Source organism: Camellia sinensis, chromosome 13 (genome assembly GCF_055761805.1).
Source record: "Camellia sinensis isolate YWXY chromosome 13, ASM5576180v1, whole genome shotgun sequence".
In the NCBI taxonomy this organism is placed as follows: domain Eukaryota; kingdom Viridiplantae; phylum Streptophyta; class Magnoliopsida; order Ericales; family Theaceae; genus Camellia; species Camellia sinensis.
This window is the reverse complement of record NC_138973.1, coordinates 107,234,536-107,253,574: the sequence shown is the minus strand read 5'-3', so window position 1 is coordinate 107,253,574 and position 19,039 is coordinate 107,234,536. Positions and strand designations below refer to the sequence as shown.

Here is a 19,039-nt window from a genome sequence, read left to right as displayed (position 1 = left end):
GTAAGCGTGTGTCTAATTGGCCCTAAAAGAGAGGTTATTTGGTAGTTTACGAATCAAAAATGCTTGCAAACACTAAAAAGAGAGCATTAGGAGAAATATTGATGAGTTGGCTTCCCATGATGTGATGGGTGTCTTTGTTTTTTTTTTTTTTTAATTTTTCTTTTTTACATTTTTAGATCATTAGAGCTATTAATGCTCTGTTTTTTAGAGCTCCCAATCACCTCTATTTAGGAATAATGTTTCACACCACTTGACACTAGTCAAATTGTCTTCCAAAATCTCTTCACAAAAATATCAAATTGGAGCGCCATGTGACAATGCCCAAGACCACCGTATAATTTTTCGCCCCGCTGGAAAGGCCCATAGCAACTACCGTGTTGACAATATTGCAGAGTCTTGTCTTCATTCATCAATCATCAAGAAACATATCCCGGTATTCTCTGGTAACTGGTAAGGCCTCTTGAAGGAGAAGTTGTTCCCCTGATTGTCTCAATTCTTCTCTTTCACTTCTTCTTTTGGTTGTCTATTGAAGATTGTTTTCATACGTCTTTGTTTTCTCTTGGGCGAGTTGTGTTTGTGGCCCAATTAAGAGAAGATTATGGCAGACATGGTTCTTACAGCAGTCCTCAAGAAACTTGTTGACATTGCTGGTAATCTAATAGTTAAAGAAGGTTCTCGCTTGGCTCAGCTGAAAACAGACATCCTTTGGATCGAAAATGAGATGAGCCATATTCGATCCTACTTGAAAGATGTTGATACCAAACAATGGGGCAGCAGTGGCGCAATCAACTTCTTAGGAGATATTTGGGATCTTGCTTATGATATGGAGAACATCATTGACACATACTTTCCCAAACTAGCATCATCAAGTGGAAGGAATGACTGGAAGAGGCACCTTGGTTGGTTTAAGAGTGTCAAGTGCATCCGCAACTTTGCTGTGGAGATCGAAGGGATTAAAAAAAGGGTTGAGAATATCAATCGAGTCAGACAAACTTATGGAATCAAAGAAAGAGGTGGTGGCCGTGACGAAGAAGATGGATGGGATCCAAGACAGTCTTTCCCCCATATTGATGAAGAAAATATTATTGGTTTCGATGAACACATTCAAAACTTGCTGGCCAAAGTGACTGATGATCAAGATTTACACTGTCGTGTGGTATCTATTACTGGCATGGCCGGTTTGGGAAAAACTACTCTTGCCAAGAAAGTTTATAAATCTGTTCAACAAAGTTTCCAGTGTTCGGCTTGGATTTATGTTTCTCAGCAGCCAAACATAAAAGAGCTCTTACGAGACATCGGAAGACAAGTTGGCTTGGAGGAGAACAAGTGCAAGCACAACGTGGAGGCCAATTTGTTCCAATTTTTAAGCCAAAAAAGGTACGTGATTGTAATTGATGATATATGGGACATTGTACCATGGAATGCTTTAAAGAATGGCATTCCAACCAACTCTGAGAAGGGTAGTAGAATAATAATCACTTCTAGGAAAAATAATGTCGATGTTAATAAAGGAGGAGGTGGGCAAAAATTTCTACATGAGTTGCAACCCTTAGACCAAGAAAGCAGTAGAACCCTCTTCTTCAATATTGTTATGGCTGCCTCACAAAACAGTGGTGAAAGTAGTTGTCCCTCACAATTAAAGGAAATTGGTGAGCTAATATTAGAAAGATGTCGCGGTGTGCCACTTGCAATAGTGGTGACAGCAGGTCTATTGTTATCGAGAGAGAGAACACAAGACGCATGGAAAGAGGTATTAGAGAGCATGGGCCAAGATGAAGACCAATACTCATCTATCTTTGCACTCAGTTACAAAGATTTACCTTCAAAGTTTAAACCATGCTTTCTATACTTGGGACTTTTTCCAGAGGACCATGAAATTTCCACATTCGAATTAATTAATTTATGGGCAGCTGAGGGATTTATACAAGGCAGTGAAATGAGAGAGGTTGAAGATGTCGGGTATGATTACCTAAATCACTTGATAGGTAGGAATCTTATTCAAGTTGTTCGAAGAAGGTTCAATGGAAGGGCTAGAAGTTGTCGCATTCATGATATTTTGCACAATCTTTGCATTCGAGTGGCCAGTGAGATTAATTTCTTTAGCACTCACAATCATGTAACCAGCCATAATTCTGCTTTGGGAATACGCAGAATGACTATCCATGGTATTAATTTTTCTGACTACGTATCTTTGAATCATCAAGCTCCCAAGCTTCGTGCTATGTTGTATTTCGGTGAAGGCATGTATAATCTTAGAAGGAATCGATATAAGGATTTTCTTAGCCGGTTCAAATTTCTTCATGTGCTAAGTGTTAGGTATTACTATCTTCCAACTTCTTTTCCCAATGAAATTAGCAATTTGAACCACTTGAGTTACCTTAAATTGGCAGCCGCTGTTGCAGAAATTCCTTACACCATATGCAACTTAAAAAGTCTGATGACCTTGGATCTTAGTGGATGTGACGTAGTCATCATTCCTAATCTTATTTGGAAAATGCAACAATTACGACATATCCTCTTGCCCGATTACTGTAATTATATTTGCAAGGCTCCCTCATTTCGGGAGGTTTCTGTACCAAATCTCCAAACCCTACAAGGGATGTCTACTTCTCTTTTCGAGGCCCAATACTTGCCCCAATACTTGCGCAAACTTAACAATTTGAGAGAATTGGTAGTTGCTCATTCAACCGAGAGTATCATTGAGGTATTATCGGGTGCAACCCCTGTATCACATGGGCTAGAGAAATTGAGCTTATTGGATCCTTGGTCTTTGGAGTTGAGTCTGAAAGTAACTTCCAGAACATTCAATCTATCTCGATATGAAAATCTGTCTAAGTTGAGTCTGAAAGTACGAGTGGAGTGTCTTCAACATGACAAATTTCCCCCAAACCTCACCATGCTTACCCTTAAGTACACTTATTTGAAGGAGGACCCAATGGACACTCTGAAGAAACTCCCGAAATTAAAGATCCTCAAATTGTGCTACAAATCATACAACGGGAAGGAGATGGTTTGCTTTGGAGAACATGGTAACTTCCCTGAACTTGAAGTATTGCGAATTGAAGACATGAGAAATCTGGGGCTGTTCATAGTTGAAGGAGGAATGCCAAAACTCAAGGACTTCTCCTTCATTGATTGCAATCCAAAAACAAGGATTCCGAATAGAATCAAAAGCATATTGATGATTTACCGATTAAAAGGTCAGTTATTTTCATGTTTTATTTATTCAGTTCTTTAGTATCAATCAAGTTTATATTTAATACTATCTGTTAGATGATTGTTCTGCAGACATGGTTGTAGTTATAATATGTTGTTTTTGTCACATCACATGCAGACATCAGAATTTCTTGAAGAAGGGTGCTGGGTTGAAGATGAGGAAGAGGGAATTTCAAAGCCATTACTTCATTCTGAAGGTCAGATCCCAACCAACTATTTTACCTTTTTCACTTAAATTGTCGAGAAAATTAGTCACTAAAAAAGCCTCAAATTGAGCCAATCCAACCCATCTTTGAGTTGGGTTTGGTTCAGTTATTGAAAGGGCGCAATTCTGTGTCTAAAAATAACCCTACAAATATTACTCCTATATATTATATATATCCTCAATCAATAATTACTTCTTTTTTTCCTTTCTGAGTCTTATCCTTGTAGCTGTAGTGGAGTTCGGACTATAACAATTTCACTTTACAAAATTTTAGACAAGCTATTTTTTTTTTAATTATAATGAGAGTTTATAAATTTTTTAAATTAGGCCAAGTTTGGGAAAACTAAATAAGTGCACTTTTTGACTTTTTTTTATATTATGTGTAGAAAAAGTAAAGAGGAGATGTTGATTGATGTGATTCAAAAAAGATAAAAAGATAAAATAAGTGCACTTTTTTAAGTTAGCCAAACTTGGTCTTAATGTGGAACTAGAACTATAATCTGAACCAACTGGAGTTTATTCAGGTTGGATTGGGCTGGTTGGAAAGGATATTTGGTTCAGCTTTAAGTTTTCGAAAATTTGATACCAATCAAGATTGGTTTAGTTATGGGCTTGGCTCCATCTCGAACCAACCCAATTCAATCCCTGTCCACCCCAATCATCTATTCCAATATGATCTTGCTTTTGTTTGTTTGTTTCTTTTTTTTTTTTTTTTTTTTTTTTTCCGTCATAAAAACAAAAATAAAAATTGTTAACAAACCTATTGATATGGTCTTGTGTTTTTATGTTTCTTCTAATAGATTGTGTAGTTCCCAAAACTAATGATGACCCTGTTTGGTAGAGTTGTGGGAAAATGATTATAACTTATAGTCTAACAGCTTATAACTTATAGCTGTAAACATAAACTGATTTTTGACTTATAAATTAAGCTTCTCCTCCCCCACTCAAAGAATAAGTTGATTTTTGACTTACAAAAAACTATAAACCGTATTGTTAAGCTGAACCAAACACATCAAAATAGTTTCAATTAAGCTAAAAGCTAAAATAAACTGGAAATAAACCCTACCAAACAGGGCCTATAACTTATAACCTAACAGCTTATAGCTTATAACTGTGAACATAAGCTGATTTTTTACTTATAAATTAAGCTTCTCTTCCCCCACTCAATAAATAAGTTGATTTTTGACTTACAAAAAGGTACAAGCTGTATTGTTAAGCTGAATCAAACACATCAAAATAGTTTAAATTAAGCTAAAAGATGAAATAAGCTGGAAACAAGCCCTACCAAACAGGGCCTATAACTTATAACCTAACAGCTTATAGCTTATAACTGTGAACATAAGCTGATTTTTGACTTATAAATTAAGCTTCTCTTCCCCCACTCAATAAATAAGTTGATTTTTGACTTACAAAAAGGTACAAGCTGTATTGTTAAGCTGAACCAAACACATCAAAATAGTTTAAATTAAGCTAAAAGATGAAATAAGCTGGAAACAAGCCCTACCAAACAGGGCCGATATGGTCTTGTGTTTTTATAGGGGAGTAATAATGACCCGGTCCGGCCCATCTAGACCTGAGCTCGGGTTGACCCAAGCGGGCCTCGCGAGCTCCCTCCTTTTTAGTGGACCCTATTGGGCCAACCCATGGGTCAAAAAGTGGGGCCCAAGCCCAAGCCTACTCATAATAGGGCCTATGGCTCGGGCTTAGGGCTTGGGCCATGAGTTGGGCCTAGTCGGGCCTTTTTAAAATTTTATTAGGAATAAAAAATAAAAGAAAAATTATACTAGAATATTTTATTTAAAATTAATGAGATGTTTTGTTTGGTTATATTTCATGGTGATATTTAAATTTAATCATGTATGACTTATATTTTTTTAATTATAAACTTATAATTAAAAAAGTATGTAATTATGTAATATTTTTTCTTTCGAAATGAATAATTTTATATATATGAAAATGAAACTTTTAATTCTACAATATTAAATTATTTATATAACATTTATTGAATGAATAATTTTTATTTCAAAATGAAATAAAAATTACAAAAATTGGTATTACTAAATAAAATAGGTGTAGATTATTGATGATGGTAGAGCAATTACATCACTATAGGCCGAGTGCATCCTAACTAGGTTGGCACATACTAGCTTATCAATATTTACATTATACTCCACCTCAATAATTAAAAAAAAAAAAAAGACGAAATGAAATGAAATAGTAAAAAACAAATTGTTGATCAATCATCAGATAAAACAGACATTTTAGTCGCGTTGCTTGAGGATATGTCAACCAAATCATTTTGAATTCGCTCATTTTCACTATAAAACAGACATTTTAGTCGCGTTGATGGTAGAGCAATATCATCAGTGCCTCAACCATTTGGGATGAAAGCCTGCTCCGGTAATAGCTCAGCACTCGTCTGTAACGCCCTCAAAATAACAACATTAAACCCATCTGATAAGACATGAATTTACATATAAACTAACCACATTCTTTTATTCATTAGAGTCTCACTACATAAGTATTACATGTTAACATCAAAACAAAATGCCCTACGGGCTTACAGCTTTCCAAGTTAACACTTGGTTACAACCAAAAGAGTACTAACTCATACACATTAAGCCCTTGGCTTGTATTTACATGTAATACATCAGAAGTAAAACGACAAAACATGTCCGCCTCTAGCCTCCCAAGCTATGTCCTTGGAGGTGGCATGCTTCCTGCACCTGAAAATGATATTCCCATATAGGGTGAGCCACAGCCCAGTAGAAATACACTAAACCAACCATGAACAATGACTAAAATATTAGCAATTGATAGATGGCCAACACTGATACAATCACATAAATCACATATTTATGTCATACAACTTACGAGTCCAAGTTACCTTTCATTTTCCCTTTTTCAACAGATAAGCATGCTAGCTCTATCATTATTTCAACAGATATGTATAAAAACAATATCCACATTCACAGATAAGCATATGAGCTATATCCACATTCTACACAGATATGTATAACCACAATATCCACAGATAAGCATATAAGCTATATCCACACTTCACAAAGATAAGCATATAAGCTCTATCTTCACTTCTCTAGACAAGCATATGAGCTGTATCTACGGAGTTCATCCCCTATCTTCTCCCAACACTATCCGGTTTAGAGGTACATCCCCTATCTTCCCCTAAACCGCGGAGTACATCCCCTTTCTCCTCCTCTACACATAACGTATACAAACACAATGGTTCTATATACAATCACCCAATACATACAATTAATGTATTCTATCAACCGTCATGTTCCATGACACATTTCATTGATTAGTTTCAGTTTGCCTAATCATCATGCATTGTCTACAACAATCACGACTATCCTCCACCGATAGCCCAAGCAGTTATTTCTAAACAGAAAATAAATGCACAAATGGATATTCAATCAACATTTCATTTCCTCTTTTCTCGCCATTAATTATCCCAATTAATGAATAATGTAATTAGGTCATTATCCATAATTACCATTTTTACCCTTAGGTCCCATTTTCATCAATGATTTAACATTCATTCAATTTCTCTATGCCAAACATGCATCCAGGTTTATCATGAATAAAACCCCAAATTTTGTAAAATTGCACAAAAGTCCCAAACTTTCACAAAATTACCCAACCAAACCCAACATCTCAAAATACTAAAATTTAAAGACAAAATCCATAGAGAGGAGTAGGATATCCCTACCTCAAATTCGGAGTCCCAAAGGAGAAGACGACAAAACCCAACGTGCTCCAAAACCCGAAATTTTCAGATTAAAATGTAGCCCTCGACGATCAACAACTCTTTTGTAAAGGCCAAAGGTGAGCAAATCACTCCTACTAGATCAAAACCTAGAGAGAAGGTAGAGTCTAGAGTGAGAGGCTCAACAATGGTGATTTTGGAAAAGTAAGAGAGAGAAGAGAAAGTAAAAAGTGATTTGGAAAGTCACAATTTCGGGACTTAAACCCAGTCTCCCGCTCGAGCGTAAAACACCTCGCTCGAGCGTCACTCACAGACTCCCGCTCGAGCGTCCAAACTTCCGCTCGAGCGCCGGATGCACTCTCCCAGCACTTATACAGAACCAGGCCTCCGCTCGAGCTTCCAACTCTACGCTCGAGCGTCACTCAGACAACCCCGCTCGAGCGGCCAATACCACGCTCGAGCGTACAACGCTGCACAGGAAAAATACTGAATGGGTGTAATCTCCGCTCGAGCGCCAAAACCCCCGCTCGAGCGTACAGGCCAAAATCTGGGCAACTAGTTTTGGTTTCTAAACTCGACCAACCTGTAACAAACCCGCCCAACACATCCTATAACTCAATTACGAAGTAAAAAGGATGTAAACAAAATAATAAACAACTACCAACATCCACGGACACATGTCCGGATCACTGTACAACAAGGGTAAACCCGGGATCGCTATACGTCCACCTGCACTAAAAGCTGTTTCCAAAAGCAATTGTGGAAATAGGAATAGTTAGTATATCATGGGCCATCAGTGAAACCACAGGACACATAGTTTCATTTTGTTTCCACCATTCCAAAATGTCAAAATCATCAGAATCATCCACTGATGGGCTTTCAAAATAACGTTGTAGTTCAAAACTGCTTACACTCGTATGTTGAGATATTCTTTTACTTTTTATTGCTGAAAAAACACTTCCTGTCTCGAGATGAGATTAGTAGTGTAGTATGTGTAGGTGTATTTACAGATGCAGTTGCCCTGTATTCTCCAAATAATCTATTACATGTTTGCATAATAGGGGCAAACTGTTTTTGATCAACGAAAAGACGCTCTAAAAATTCTTGTAAATCAATTTCTTTACATTTAGGATCAATTATTATGGCTAAACCTAATAGATGAGGCGAAGGATCAAAATATTTATCAAATTTTGCTTTTATTGAAGTAATAATGGTTACATAATATTCATTATCCATATATTTTGCGAAAACTTCAATTATTTCTGCTAAAATATTTAAAACAAATGGTGAAATATGAATATATATATATATATATATATATATATATAAGAAAATAATTTTGTTGAAGTATCGAAAATTTATAAAAAATCTTTATACACGGCTACTTGGTGCCAATTATGTTCTGTGGGAATCAACACTCCTCCTGTTGATGTTGTCGCAAAAAATAAATATATTGCTCTTATTTGTTTATATACGTTGAGTTCCATCTACTATCCACATCTAAAATTAATTTTCTAAATGACATATCTTCTCGTTAACAAATTTTTTTATATTTCAAAATTCGATTAGCAGAAGACATAATAGTAACAATAACATTTTTTATTATAAGTACAGAATTCTCGTATATATGCATAACTTCTTTAACAATCAAATTGAAAATATGGGCACAACAACCAAAATGAAATAAATTACCATCAACAAGTAATTGTAAAATTGATTTTAAATGGGCTGCAATTTAATTATAATATGCTGCATTATCTAAACTAATCGTAAATATTTTATTTTGTAAAGCCTACTCATATAATACATTTTTTATTTCTACACCAAGCGAATGACCAGTGTATGAAAATTCAACTAATTTAGATGAAATAATTATTTTATTTAATTTCCAATCATTATCAATAAAATGTGCAGTGATACATTGATATTCAAAACCATTATTTGACCATAGATCAGATGTTAAACAAACTCTTATATTCAAATTTTTAAAGATGTCAAATAATTTACTTTTGACATTCTCAAATTTCTTTAAAATCTTGTTCCTAGTAGTATTTCTTGAAAAACTTTGATATTGCGGTGCAAAACTTTCATGAATCATTTTGTAAAATAGGGACATTCACTAGTAGTAAAAGTTTGTTCTTTTTTAGTAATATAATCAACTACAGAATTTTGTACACGTATAGGATTATATGAAAATGTTTGCAAATTACCAGTTGATGGAGTCCCTACTTGCATTTGACTTCGAACATTAGGTTGTTGACTTTGTAAATGTTTGTTAGTATGTCTTTTTAGATGACTAGTACCTCCTGCAAATGTAGTATTAAGTAAACATGCACAATATTTACATTTTGCTTTAAATATAATTGTACCATCAGGATTATTTATAGATATTTTTTAAAAATGTTCTCAAACACTACTATTTCTGCTCCTAGATGATGATCTAACTGTTGGAAGAGGGATATTAGAAGGAGAATTAATAGATTCATGTTGTGTAGTATATGTATCAATATCGACATAAATATTAGGAATATTATGATCCATAGTAATGTAAGTAAAACAATATATAAGAATTAATAATTAATTTAAATAATGCGTAAATACAATGAGTAAAAAATAATAATTAATATATGTGCACAAATAACTAATGAAAAAAATAAGTAGCTAATAATTTTAATTAAACTAATTAATGTTATCGACTAGCGAATACGATACAGAAATTAATTTCTTCTGATAAAAGTTTCGTGTTGTACAATTGCAATTGTTACTTAGGGATAACACTTCAAAATTAATTGAGAATTGAGAGAAATTGAGATAGTTTAAGAGAGAGGGAAAGAGAATTATTTGTGAAATTTATTTTGAAAAATAAAGGATATTTATAGTAGTTTGAAAGAGTGAAATAAATTTATATATATATATATATATTACCGTTTGTCTTAAAATGTTTGAATTTTTATGACCGTCTGAATTTTTATCGTTTTTACCAATTTATGACCGTTTGAGTTATTTATTTATTTATTTATTTTTTTTTTTTTGTCATTCATTGAATGAAGACTTGAGTGATTGATGAGATTGAGATGCAACAATGAACAGAGTAGGTTAGAGGAGGGGCGGGGCAAGCAGACTAGTAGAATGCGCACTAATCAACCATTTGAATTATATATATATATATATATATATATATATATATATATATATATATATATATATATATATATATATATATTTTTATTCATTCATCGAAAGAGCATTCACAATGGAGTGACTAAAAAATAATATGTTATATGACAAAAAATAATAATAGTGAGACCAAAAAATGTGTGTTAATAGTTTGCTAATTTTACAGAGTGAGTGGTAGTGTAATGGATATGTTAAGATATGTGTTAAGTGATGTATAAATATATTAAATTAATAAAATAATAATATTAATAACTTTTTGTTTTTATTTTTAAAATTTTTGCAAGATCAATCTTTTATTTATCTTATTTGTGTTATATTTTTATTTTTTTCATTATTTAACTGTTACAAGTTTTTTATTTTTATTTTTTGAAATTTAACTATTAGTAGAGAGAAGACCGGGCCGGGCCGGGGTGGGCTGAGCCAACGGTTGGGTCAAAAATGGAAGGCCCAGGCTCAGGCCCAAGGTACTGGGCTAGGCTCGAGCCTGACCAGGTCAAAATGGGTCGGGCCCACCTCGAGCTGCCCATGGACCTCGGGCCATTTTTACCATGTGCTTTGCTAGCAAACCTCATTACATCTTCCTTTTCAATTTTTTTTTTTTTTTTCCTCCACTAGATTAACACTCTATTTGAATCAAAGATTTAAATTTAGAAGGGAAAAGAAAAATGAAGAAAAAAAAATAGTTTATACATTATTCACATTTTACTCATCTTTTCCTATTCCTTTTCCAAATGTTTTTCAATCTAAATTCATGATCCAAACGCAATCAAACAATGCTTAATTTTGATTATATTTTTCATGTCTCATAGGTGCAACATTGAAGACCACGGACTCTTGATTGTTATCTTGAAATTGTTCATCAATCTGTGATCCACTTATTGTTTGTGTGAAATAATTGCTTGTAACAAAGAATGATATTTGCTTTGTAGTTTGGTAGTTTTGGTTGCAGTGTGTGGTTTGAATAAACTAGTGCATGAATTGTTTGGTTTGAATGTGTAAAGAAGATGAAGTTCCAACTGATGAAATGTCCCATGTTTTTCTTGGAAAAATTATGTACTCAAAAAATAAATTATATGATATATGTCTAGATTTGATCTCGTGTTTATCACATTCAAAAGAATTGGAAAATTTATCAAAAAATTCCATATGAGAATTGTTTACTCTAATCAGTCCTATAGATTTTCTAATACACTGATAGGTCTTGTTTGTTTTTGACAATCTTACCGTGAGATCATATTTTAAGTTTTTGTATGATTTGTGGACGTTTCGACCATTCCTCATTTGGGGATGCCATCTTAGGGAAGTTGGATCCAATTTTTGGATCACGTTTCTGTCACTCCAATGTAACTGTCATGACTTGAACTCACCCCTAGAGGTATGGATCATAATCGACCAGTAATCATGAGATCATCTACGGCTCAAACAGAATTCAAATCATATTTAATTATATAGGGCCAGAAGCGGAAGCAGAAGTAGAATTATAAAATTGTCCAATAAGCTGTGCACATATGGTGTACAAGCACAAAATAATCGTCACTCATATAATCCTGTTGATCAAACTTGTGCTCCTCCAAGCGTCGTCGTAACACCTGAAACCACAAACGTGAGCTAGCTGGCAAGTGGGTGCCGTAAATCCCTCCGATGCTTAAGTCAACAAATAGACTAAAGAGGTAAAAACTTTGTAAATTCGGGAGTATGAATTGAAATACCTAAGATTAGGATTTGGTATGAGCTTTTGTTGATTTCAGATGGCACAATCCTAATAGGACTCTAACTCTCCTTTGAAGAGTCCTTCTAGGAATCACATTTCTAAAGAATAATGTTTATCCTTTAACACCCTCCTCACTACAAGTTAAGTGAGATGGCATAACTTTTTGCACGGCGAAATCAGACTACTTTTGCTTTCTCCGCCACTGGTTCAGAAGTGCAACACATAGTGTCATGCATAGCTTGCATAGCACGTCATCATGCTGACATTGCGCGACTTTTCTCCTGGCTCGGTCAAACCCCTATTCTCGGTCTGTTTGACCGTCTTCCTTATAGCTCGATCAAGGCATTGACTGTCATTCTTAAGTAGCTAGGTTCAAGAACATGGGCGGTTGCTAGCTGGTCCAACATCTTTGACTGGCCTAGCCACTGCTCGACCCAGATAATGCTATCTTTGGCCCACTGCGTGACCCTAGCCCTAAAGACACTTCTAACTAGCTTGGCCCAACTTGGCTACACAAATTACCCTCTCAGTTGCCCCTTAATTCCATCTACAGCACATAATTGAAATTCATCTTGACAGCTAAGCTAAAATACGCTCTCCGGCCGAGATAACCACGTTTGCTCGATCACCACTCTAGCGCCGTTCTAGGAGGTTATTTTGTTCGTATAGCACATTTACTAACCATTCTAACATGATGTCCTTTCTAGGATACATGGCTAGCCCCGATTGTGCCCGTGCGTTGTTATAGCCGTCACGCACTGGCCCCAAAAATTTGAACCGTCCCGCTTTATACCTTCTTTATATATATAGCTCATACATATACAGCCAATCCCTCTGCTATTCATCTTCTCAAAGAAAAAACCCTAAAACTAGAGCCCCAACCCACCACCTTCACGCCTTGAAGCTCAAATCCAAGCGTCTGTATTGCACCGCCAAACTCATCATTACCTTTCATGCATTTTCACCGATTGGAACCTGATTCAAACTCAAATCTATAAGTTCTTCAAATTGTTCATCATTTCTCCATAGATATTCATATTGTTCTTCGTGTTTTTGGCATTTTTGTTCACTTAAATCACTATCCATGTCCATGAATGGCACTATAGCACTTAAAACCATTGAAATTTGGATAAAATGAGTTTTGGAACTAAGCTTGGATCTCTGATAACCCTTAAAATCCCATATTCTGAGATGAACACCAAGCGACTAGGGCCAAAACTAGTCAAAAACTATAACTTTGATCCAAAATCACACTAGAATCGAGCAAACTTCAAGTTCATTATACAGTCGGATAGCTAACCAATCTAAATTGTGGCATAACCAATCTAAAAACATTGCATAACACCTGAAGCAAGCTAAAACTTTGCTTACGATTGGAACCGAGCTGTATCCTTGCCCCTTGGCCTAGCCACGCTAAAACATTGCTCCCATTTGAGGCTGAGCTAAGACCTTTCTCGGACTTTGAACCGAGCTAAAACCTTGTTTTCTTCTGTGTTGCACCACGATACTGTATTACTCCAATTTCAAACCACACTAAAACCTTTTACATTCACAAGACCGAGCTACCATAGCTCATCACAACAAACTCAATGACCGAGCTAAGAACAACATTTGCATGCTCTCTTAACCGAGCAATCCCTTTTAGAGCTTCATTACTCTATACTTAATTTATACTATTGTTTTAGCTCGATCAACACTTGAGCATAACACGATTCATTTTCCGCCGTACAGACTCAACTAGAATTTGTCAGGCACACTTGCACGATTGCCCCTTGGTAGTGCCATTTAGCTAAACAAACATACACCAGCTTGAGGCCGTGCTAAAAAGCCGAGCAAATAAATAAATTAATACTTAAGAACAATTCCCATGGGCAAGTACCGCTTCATGGTGAGCTCTCCATAAGCCATAGCCGAATTCTGTAAGGACTACAATATTCCAGACAATTTACACTTCACATTAGTCGAGCTAGACACAATACCTTGGGGTAAAATCGGATTCTACCCTTTCACCGTACTATCCATCATAGAGGATCGACTACATTTCTTGGTCTAACCCCTAATTTGCGAGTTCCAGAGACAAACAAGACTTTGCCTAACCCAACTTTTCACCAACACACACAGAACAATAAATGGTATAGCCGAGCTAAATCACTGCTTAGGCCTCAATTTTGGCTTGGCCAAGATATTCTATCAATACTCCATCGGTCAGACAGACGACGGTTGGTGCTATTACCTAAAAGTGAAAAGAGGCCATAAGAAGATCGTCAAAAGGATGCTAGAGAAAGACTTGCACAATGACGACTTCCTCTAGGTCTTTGGCAACTATGAGGACCAAGAAGCTCTACTGCCGAGCTATTATATTAACACTAATGAAAGGATGGCCGGTATGAGTAGCAAGGTTTTATTTATTATAACAGCCGTATTGCAGCTTTATTACCGAGCTGATAGTTTGCCAATGTTTTTCTTTGCGGATTTGAACTTTTTGAAAGAGAATTATGCATACGCAAACAAGGACATTCTCTGCGCCACGTTGAGATATAGACAAAGGGACTGGATCGATCTACTCAACTTTGAGGTGACCTACTGATACAGCAGCAAGCAAAAAAGTAAGGTCACAGATTTCCTCCTTGAGCCTTCACCAAAGCTAGATCCTACCTTGCTTGAAATCAATTTTGTTTCATAGACCGAGAAAGAAGACATGGCCAAAAGAAGGGCACTTAGGGCCTTGATCACTGAGCTAACTTCTTTAGCGCCTAAGGGTGCTCAAACCAAGCAGCAGCTCGCCGAGTAAATGAGGGCGGTTGTCGTTGCACTGCCAACAACAATGGCTTCTTCATCTCGGCCAAGCAAAAGGGCCTAAACTGCACCCACCGAGCAGTGTCTGGTGGACGAAGAAGAAACTGAGCAGCGAACCGGTGAGCAATTCAACTTGGAAACACCTTTGGGGGGAGCTTGACCGAACAGGCTAACCTATCCATCCCCCCAGTGTAAACACCAGCCTTGACCTATAAGGGCCGAGTTATGACCACATCTGATTCGGTCTGCACTAACAAGGACAATTAGTTGGCCTTCAATCTGGCCAAGAGCCTTCGCCTTCCTGCCGACATGGAAAGATATGAACAACTGACCGAACTGAAGGCTATCAAGTCAGCCACCAAGTTGCTAGTTCTAGTGAGTGATAAATTTGTAGTTGTTCTTTCTTCTTTTCAACTGTTTGCTCAGTCTTCCTGATGTCCAATCTGTTTTACAGGTCGTGCAGAAAAATGAAGTGGCACATTAATGCATGTTAGACTTGAGGAAGGCTACCAAAGCCGCCATTCTTGACAATAGTACCAAGGACGCCGAGTTAAAAGAACTGAGGACGTAGCTAGCCGAGAAGCACTGAGCAGGACCAGCTAGCCAAGTGAGTTCGTCTGACTGTAACATCGTTCGGGGAGTACCTGAATGCATTAAACAGTTTGAACACTCGATCTCTTGATCTAGTCTCACGAGTGCAATGTGAAGCATTGATGAGAGTCTAGATTTGACAACTTTATAGAAAATCCATTTTATTGCAGAAACCACTACATTACCAAATTTCAAAGTCGCCACCTAATATTTTGAAAAAATTAAGAAACTTGTGACTCGTGCTAAGGCCATTGTTCATCGTAACTAAAGATACTTGGCTCAGAACCTTAGGTATGAGAGGGGCAAGTCTTTAAATGAGCACCCCCACTCACCTAATCAAAGATTAGCCTCTACTAAACCATGATATGAGTTTTATATCCTTTATATGTTCATATTCTGATTTATTTAATAGATCATAAAAATTACTGTATGAAGCAATCAAGTATAGACTATGTCATTCATTTTGGAATAATTTGATTTCATGTATTTTGAAAGAGTTTTGAAGATGTACAACTCAAAAAAATTGAGTTTACAAACATGAAAATTAACATCATTCCAAATTAAGCGACACAACTTTCATCCACTAACATTCATATAGTTATATCAAGTAAACAAGTAGCCACATGGAAAGATGCTAAACATAGTAGAAAAAACACGCACAAGAGGGATACTAAAGCATAAAAACTTACATATTTACTAGCGTCTCGCGAACAACTACAAAACAAAGTTAGTAAAACATGCATGATCTTATATGCAAAATCCTAATGCAATTCACACATGAGATGCAACTAAAGATTCGACTTCTAATATATGACATGTGAATCATTTCAAGAACATGAGGTAACGCATATAATCACATAAGAATTGATTAAATTCATAAATGCAAACTTAACCGAATCAAAATGCATGAAATATGGATGCAATGCATGGATATGTTGAAAAGAAATAAAAGAACAAGATAGAAAGAAATGGGGCGGAGAATTATTACAACACTGAATAATTACATACCGAATGAGAGAGGAGAGAAAGAAAATATTACTACAGAATAAAATCTCATAAATCTCCCAAATTAAAAAAAAAACAAAAACTTCATAGGCCTTGGAGATCATCCATCGAAAATTTGTTTGTTACTTTATTTCGCCTTTGGAAAATCATCTAGAATTCTTGTTTTTCATGCAACAAGACCAAAACAAAGCAAACAAAACCTTTCAAAGAGAAATGATATAATATATAAAAAAATTATCAATTGAAAAATCTAACAAATATTCACAAATTATCTCATTTTGTTTGTGGCCAAAATAAAAGCTTAATTCGGCAATCTTTAAAAATCATTCAGAATTTCACAATTCTAACTTCACAGTTGTGTTCGAAAAAAAAAAAAAAAAAAAAAAAGCTTACCTAGACTGTTTGAAAGAGTCATATACTTCCTTTTCTGAAGGATGAATTACACTTTCACTTTAAAGAAACATGCTACAAAAATAGCCCATTTTATGAAGCTTTTTATCTTGATGGTAACCAAGAAAATAAGGAGTAAAAATCTATCCACCTTGCCGGAGACAATATCTTGAGTACCAATGATGGTGAGCACATCTGCTAGCATACATAGAAGGCATATGAGAGAAAGCGCTTGATGAATAATAATTGAAGATTATAGCATATATTATGAACATTCCTTGTGTTTTTGGCTCTTCTCTCTCGTAGTTAATCTTTCTAGGGGCCACCATTATAGAGCCCTAGAATTTAAGAGGGTGAAACATTGAGAGACTCTGTAGTAGGCTCTCCTTTTACAAGTTTGTGTTGCTCATGACATGCAGAGCTTGTAATCGAGCAAAGTAAATCATTTTGTGGATTACTTTGCGAAAAAGGTATTCCCTTAACTATAAGTGTATGGGTTACTCCTTGCGTTTTTGGCTCTTCTATTTTCGTTAATCTGTCTAAGGGCCACCATTATAGTGCCCTTGAATTAAGAGGATGGAATATTGAGAGACTTTGGCTGCCTTTCCATGAATGGGTTGGTATGGCTTATGAAGTGTAGTCTCTCCATGTTATTTTACCTTAGTTATATAGCTAATACCAAATTTTAATTTAGCCTCTCCAAATTGCACCAATTCTCTCTTGGTATTGTTAAAATATATATATATAGTTATAGCTAATACCACATTTTAATTTAGCCTCTCCAAATTGCACCAATTCTCTCTTGGTATTGTTAAAATATATATATATATATATACTAAAATGATTTTTTATCAACTAACGTGTAATAAGTTTAATAGGATAATGAACTACACATGAATTTGCATAAATTTGAGAGAGGGGGGGGGTGGAATTGTCCACAATTCCCACTGAAGGAAATGAAATCTGAAAGCTTCTATGGGTACTAATCAATCCAAAAATAACTAGTAATCACAATTAGAGCATCAACATCTGCAATTGCTAAAACTTACCTTTGGAGGAAGGTTAAGAATGTCGAGACAAATCCACCCTCCATTGCCGAGATTCAAGTGTAGCAAAGGTCACAATTGGAGGCTGAAATGGATGTCAAAAACCCCACAATTCTTTTTCTATACCCCATAAAGATCAAAATTTACAATAACATGAACAATTTACACATCGCACACACTAAAAAACCGTACTCTTCAACTGTTGTTGGATCATAAATTTGGGTAGAATTTGAAAAAGGAATTTCCTTTTCGAAATCACTAGCCAAATCCATAAATCGAAACAGTGCATCAAGGTATTTGAATCTTTATCTTAAATATTCATTTCACATAAACCTTGAGGACAATCTTTGGTTTAAAAAAAAAAGAAAAAAGAAAAAAAAGAACATGCCGCCCAATAGAAAGATTGTGATTTCATAGATACATGTATGTATGTATAGGTTGAGGGAGACTTACGGGCATGAGGAAGAGAAGGAGGAGAAGATTCAGCTTTTTTTGCGTTCGAAGGTTGAGTCATTTATGCTCTATGAACTGGTTTTCATAATTAGGTCTTGGTCTGGGTTTGAACATTGAAAAGTTCGGCAAAGAAGAAGGAGAAGAAGTTCAAAAATGGCACGGGATTAGAGTGAAGGCCGTCAATGGGCTGGTGTGATCTCATCCGTTGGATTTGTATAATCTTTAGGCATGTCTTGCTTCTGATTTCAATTTTGTATAACACAACTGTCAAATCCAATCTCGCGCTATTACTTTCGTTTAAATGAGTGTAAGAAAGGAGCAAGGATCCTCGGCTGCCGTTTTCGGCAGCCGTTTCGGCAGCCCCCCAAAACGACGTCGTTTTGGGGGTGTTTTGATTTTTTTTCTTCTTCCTCGTCGAGCTCGACAGAACCAGAGGGGAGGGGAGGGGAGGGGAGGGGAAGGAGAGAGAGGGGGAGGGGAAGAAGAGCCGCCGGTGGGCCGGACTGGAGGGGGCCATAACCAGTGGGGGAGGAGGAGGAGGAGGAGGAGGAGGAGGAGGCGGAGGCGGAGGCGGAGGAGACGGCGGTGCTGCGGTGCTGCGACGGCCGGGGTGAGGCGACGAGCTATGCTGCGACGGCCGGCGTGAGGCGACGAGCTACGACGGCGACGATCGGACCTCCCCCTCCCTCCTCCCTCTTCTCCCCTCCCCTCCCCTCCCC

At 36.3% G+C, this 19,039-nt stretch overlaps 1 protein-coding gene and 1 long non-coding RNA gene across 5 annotated transcripts; one reads left to right on the top strand and one right to left on the bottom strand.

Moving 5' to 3' along the window:
• Positions 1 to 206: 206 nt before the first annotated feature.
• LOC114321112 (toMV resistance protein Tm-2(2)) lies at positions 207 to 18,622 on the top strand. 3 transcript variants are annotated; one of them, XM_082903101.1, is made up of 3 exons: positions 207 to 3,200; positions 3,335 to 3,413; positions 18,305 to 18,622. In XM_082903101.1, the coding sequence occupies exons 1-2, from the start codon at positions 599 to 601 to the stop codon at positions 3,349 to 3,351; spliced, it is 2,619 nt and encodes an 872-aa protein (XP_082759227.1). In that variant the 5' UTR covers positions 207 to 598; the 3' UTR covers positions 3,352 to 3,413; positions 18,305 to 18,622. The 3 variants fall into 3 exon arrangements, with proteins under 3 accessions (XP_082759227.1, XP_082759228.1, XP_082759226.1); XM_082903102.1 differs by lacking the exon at positions 18,305 to 18,622 and adding an exon at positions 15,290 to 15,860; XM_082903100.1 differs by lacking the exon at positions 18,305 to 18,622 and adding an exon at positions 11,138 to 11,425.
• Positions 5,891 to 18,457, bottom strand: LOC114321113 (uncharacterized). 2 transcript variants are annotated; one of them, XR_014349382.1, is made up of 5 exons: positions 18,321 to 18,457; positions 17,871 to 17,952; positions 16,973 to 17,016; positions 16,825 to 16,896; positions 5,891 to 6,147 (listed from the first exon to the last, which is right to left on the bottom strand). It is a non-coding gene; the product is annotated as an uncharacterized LOC114321113 (long non-coding RNA). The 2 variants fall into 2 exon arrangements; XR_014349381.1 differs by lacking the exon at positions 5,891 to 6,147 and adding an exon at positions 16,388 to 16,589.
• Positions 18,623 to 19,039: the final 417 nt, after the last annotated feature.

Excerpts from the sequence above, each read along its gene's own strand:
- LOC114321112 (XM_082903101.1), top strand. The coding sequence starts at position 599 with ATGGCAGACATGGTTCTTACAGCAGTCCTCAAGAAACTTGTTGACATT.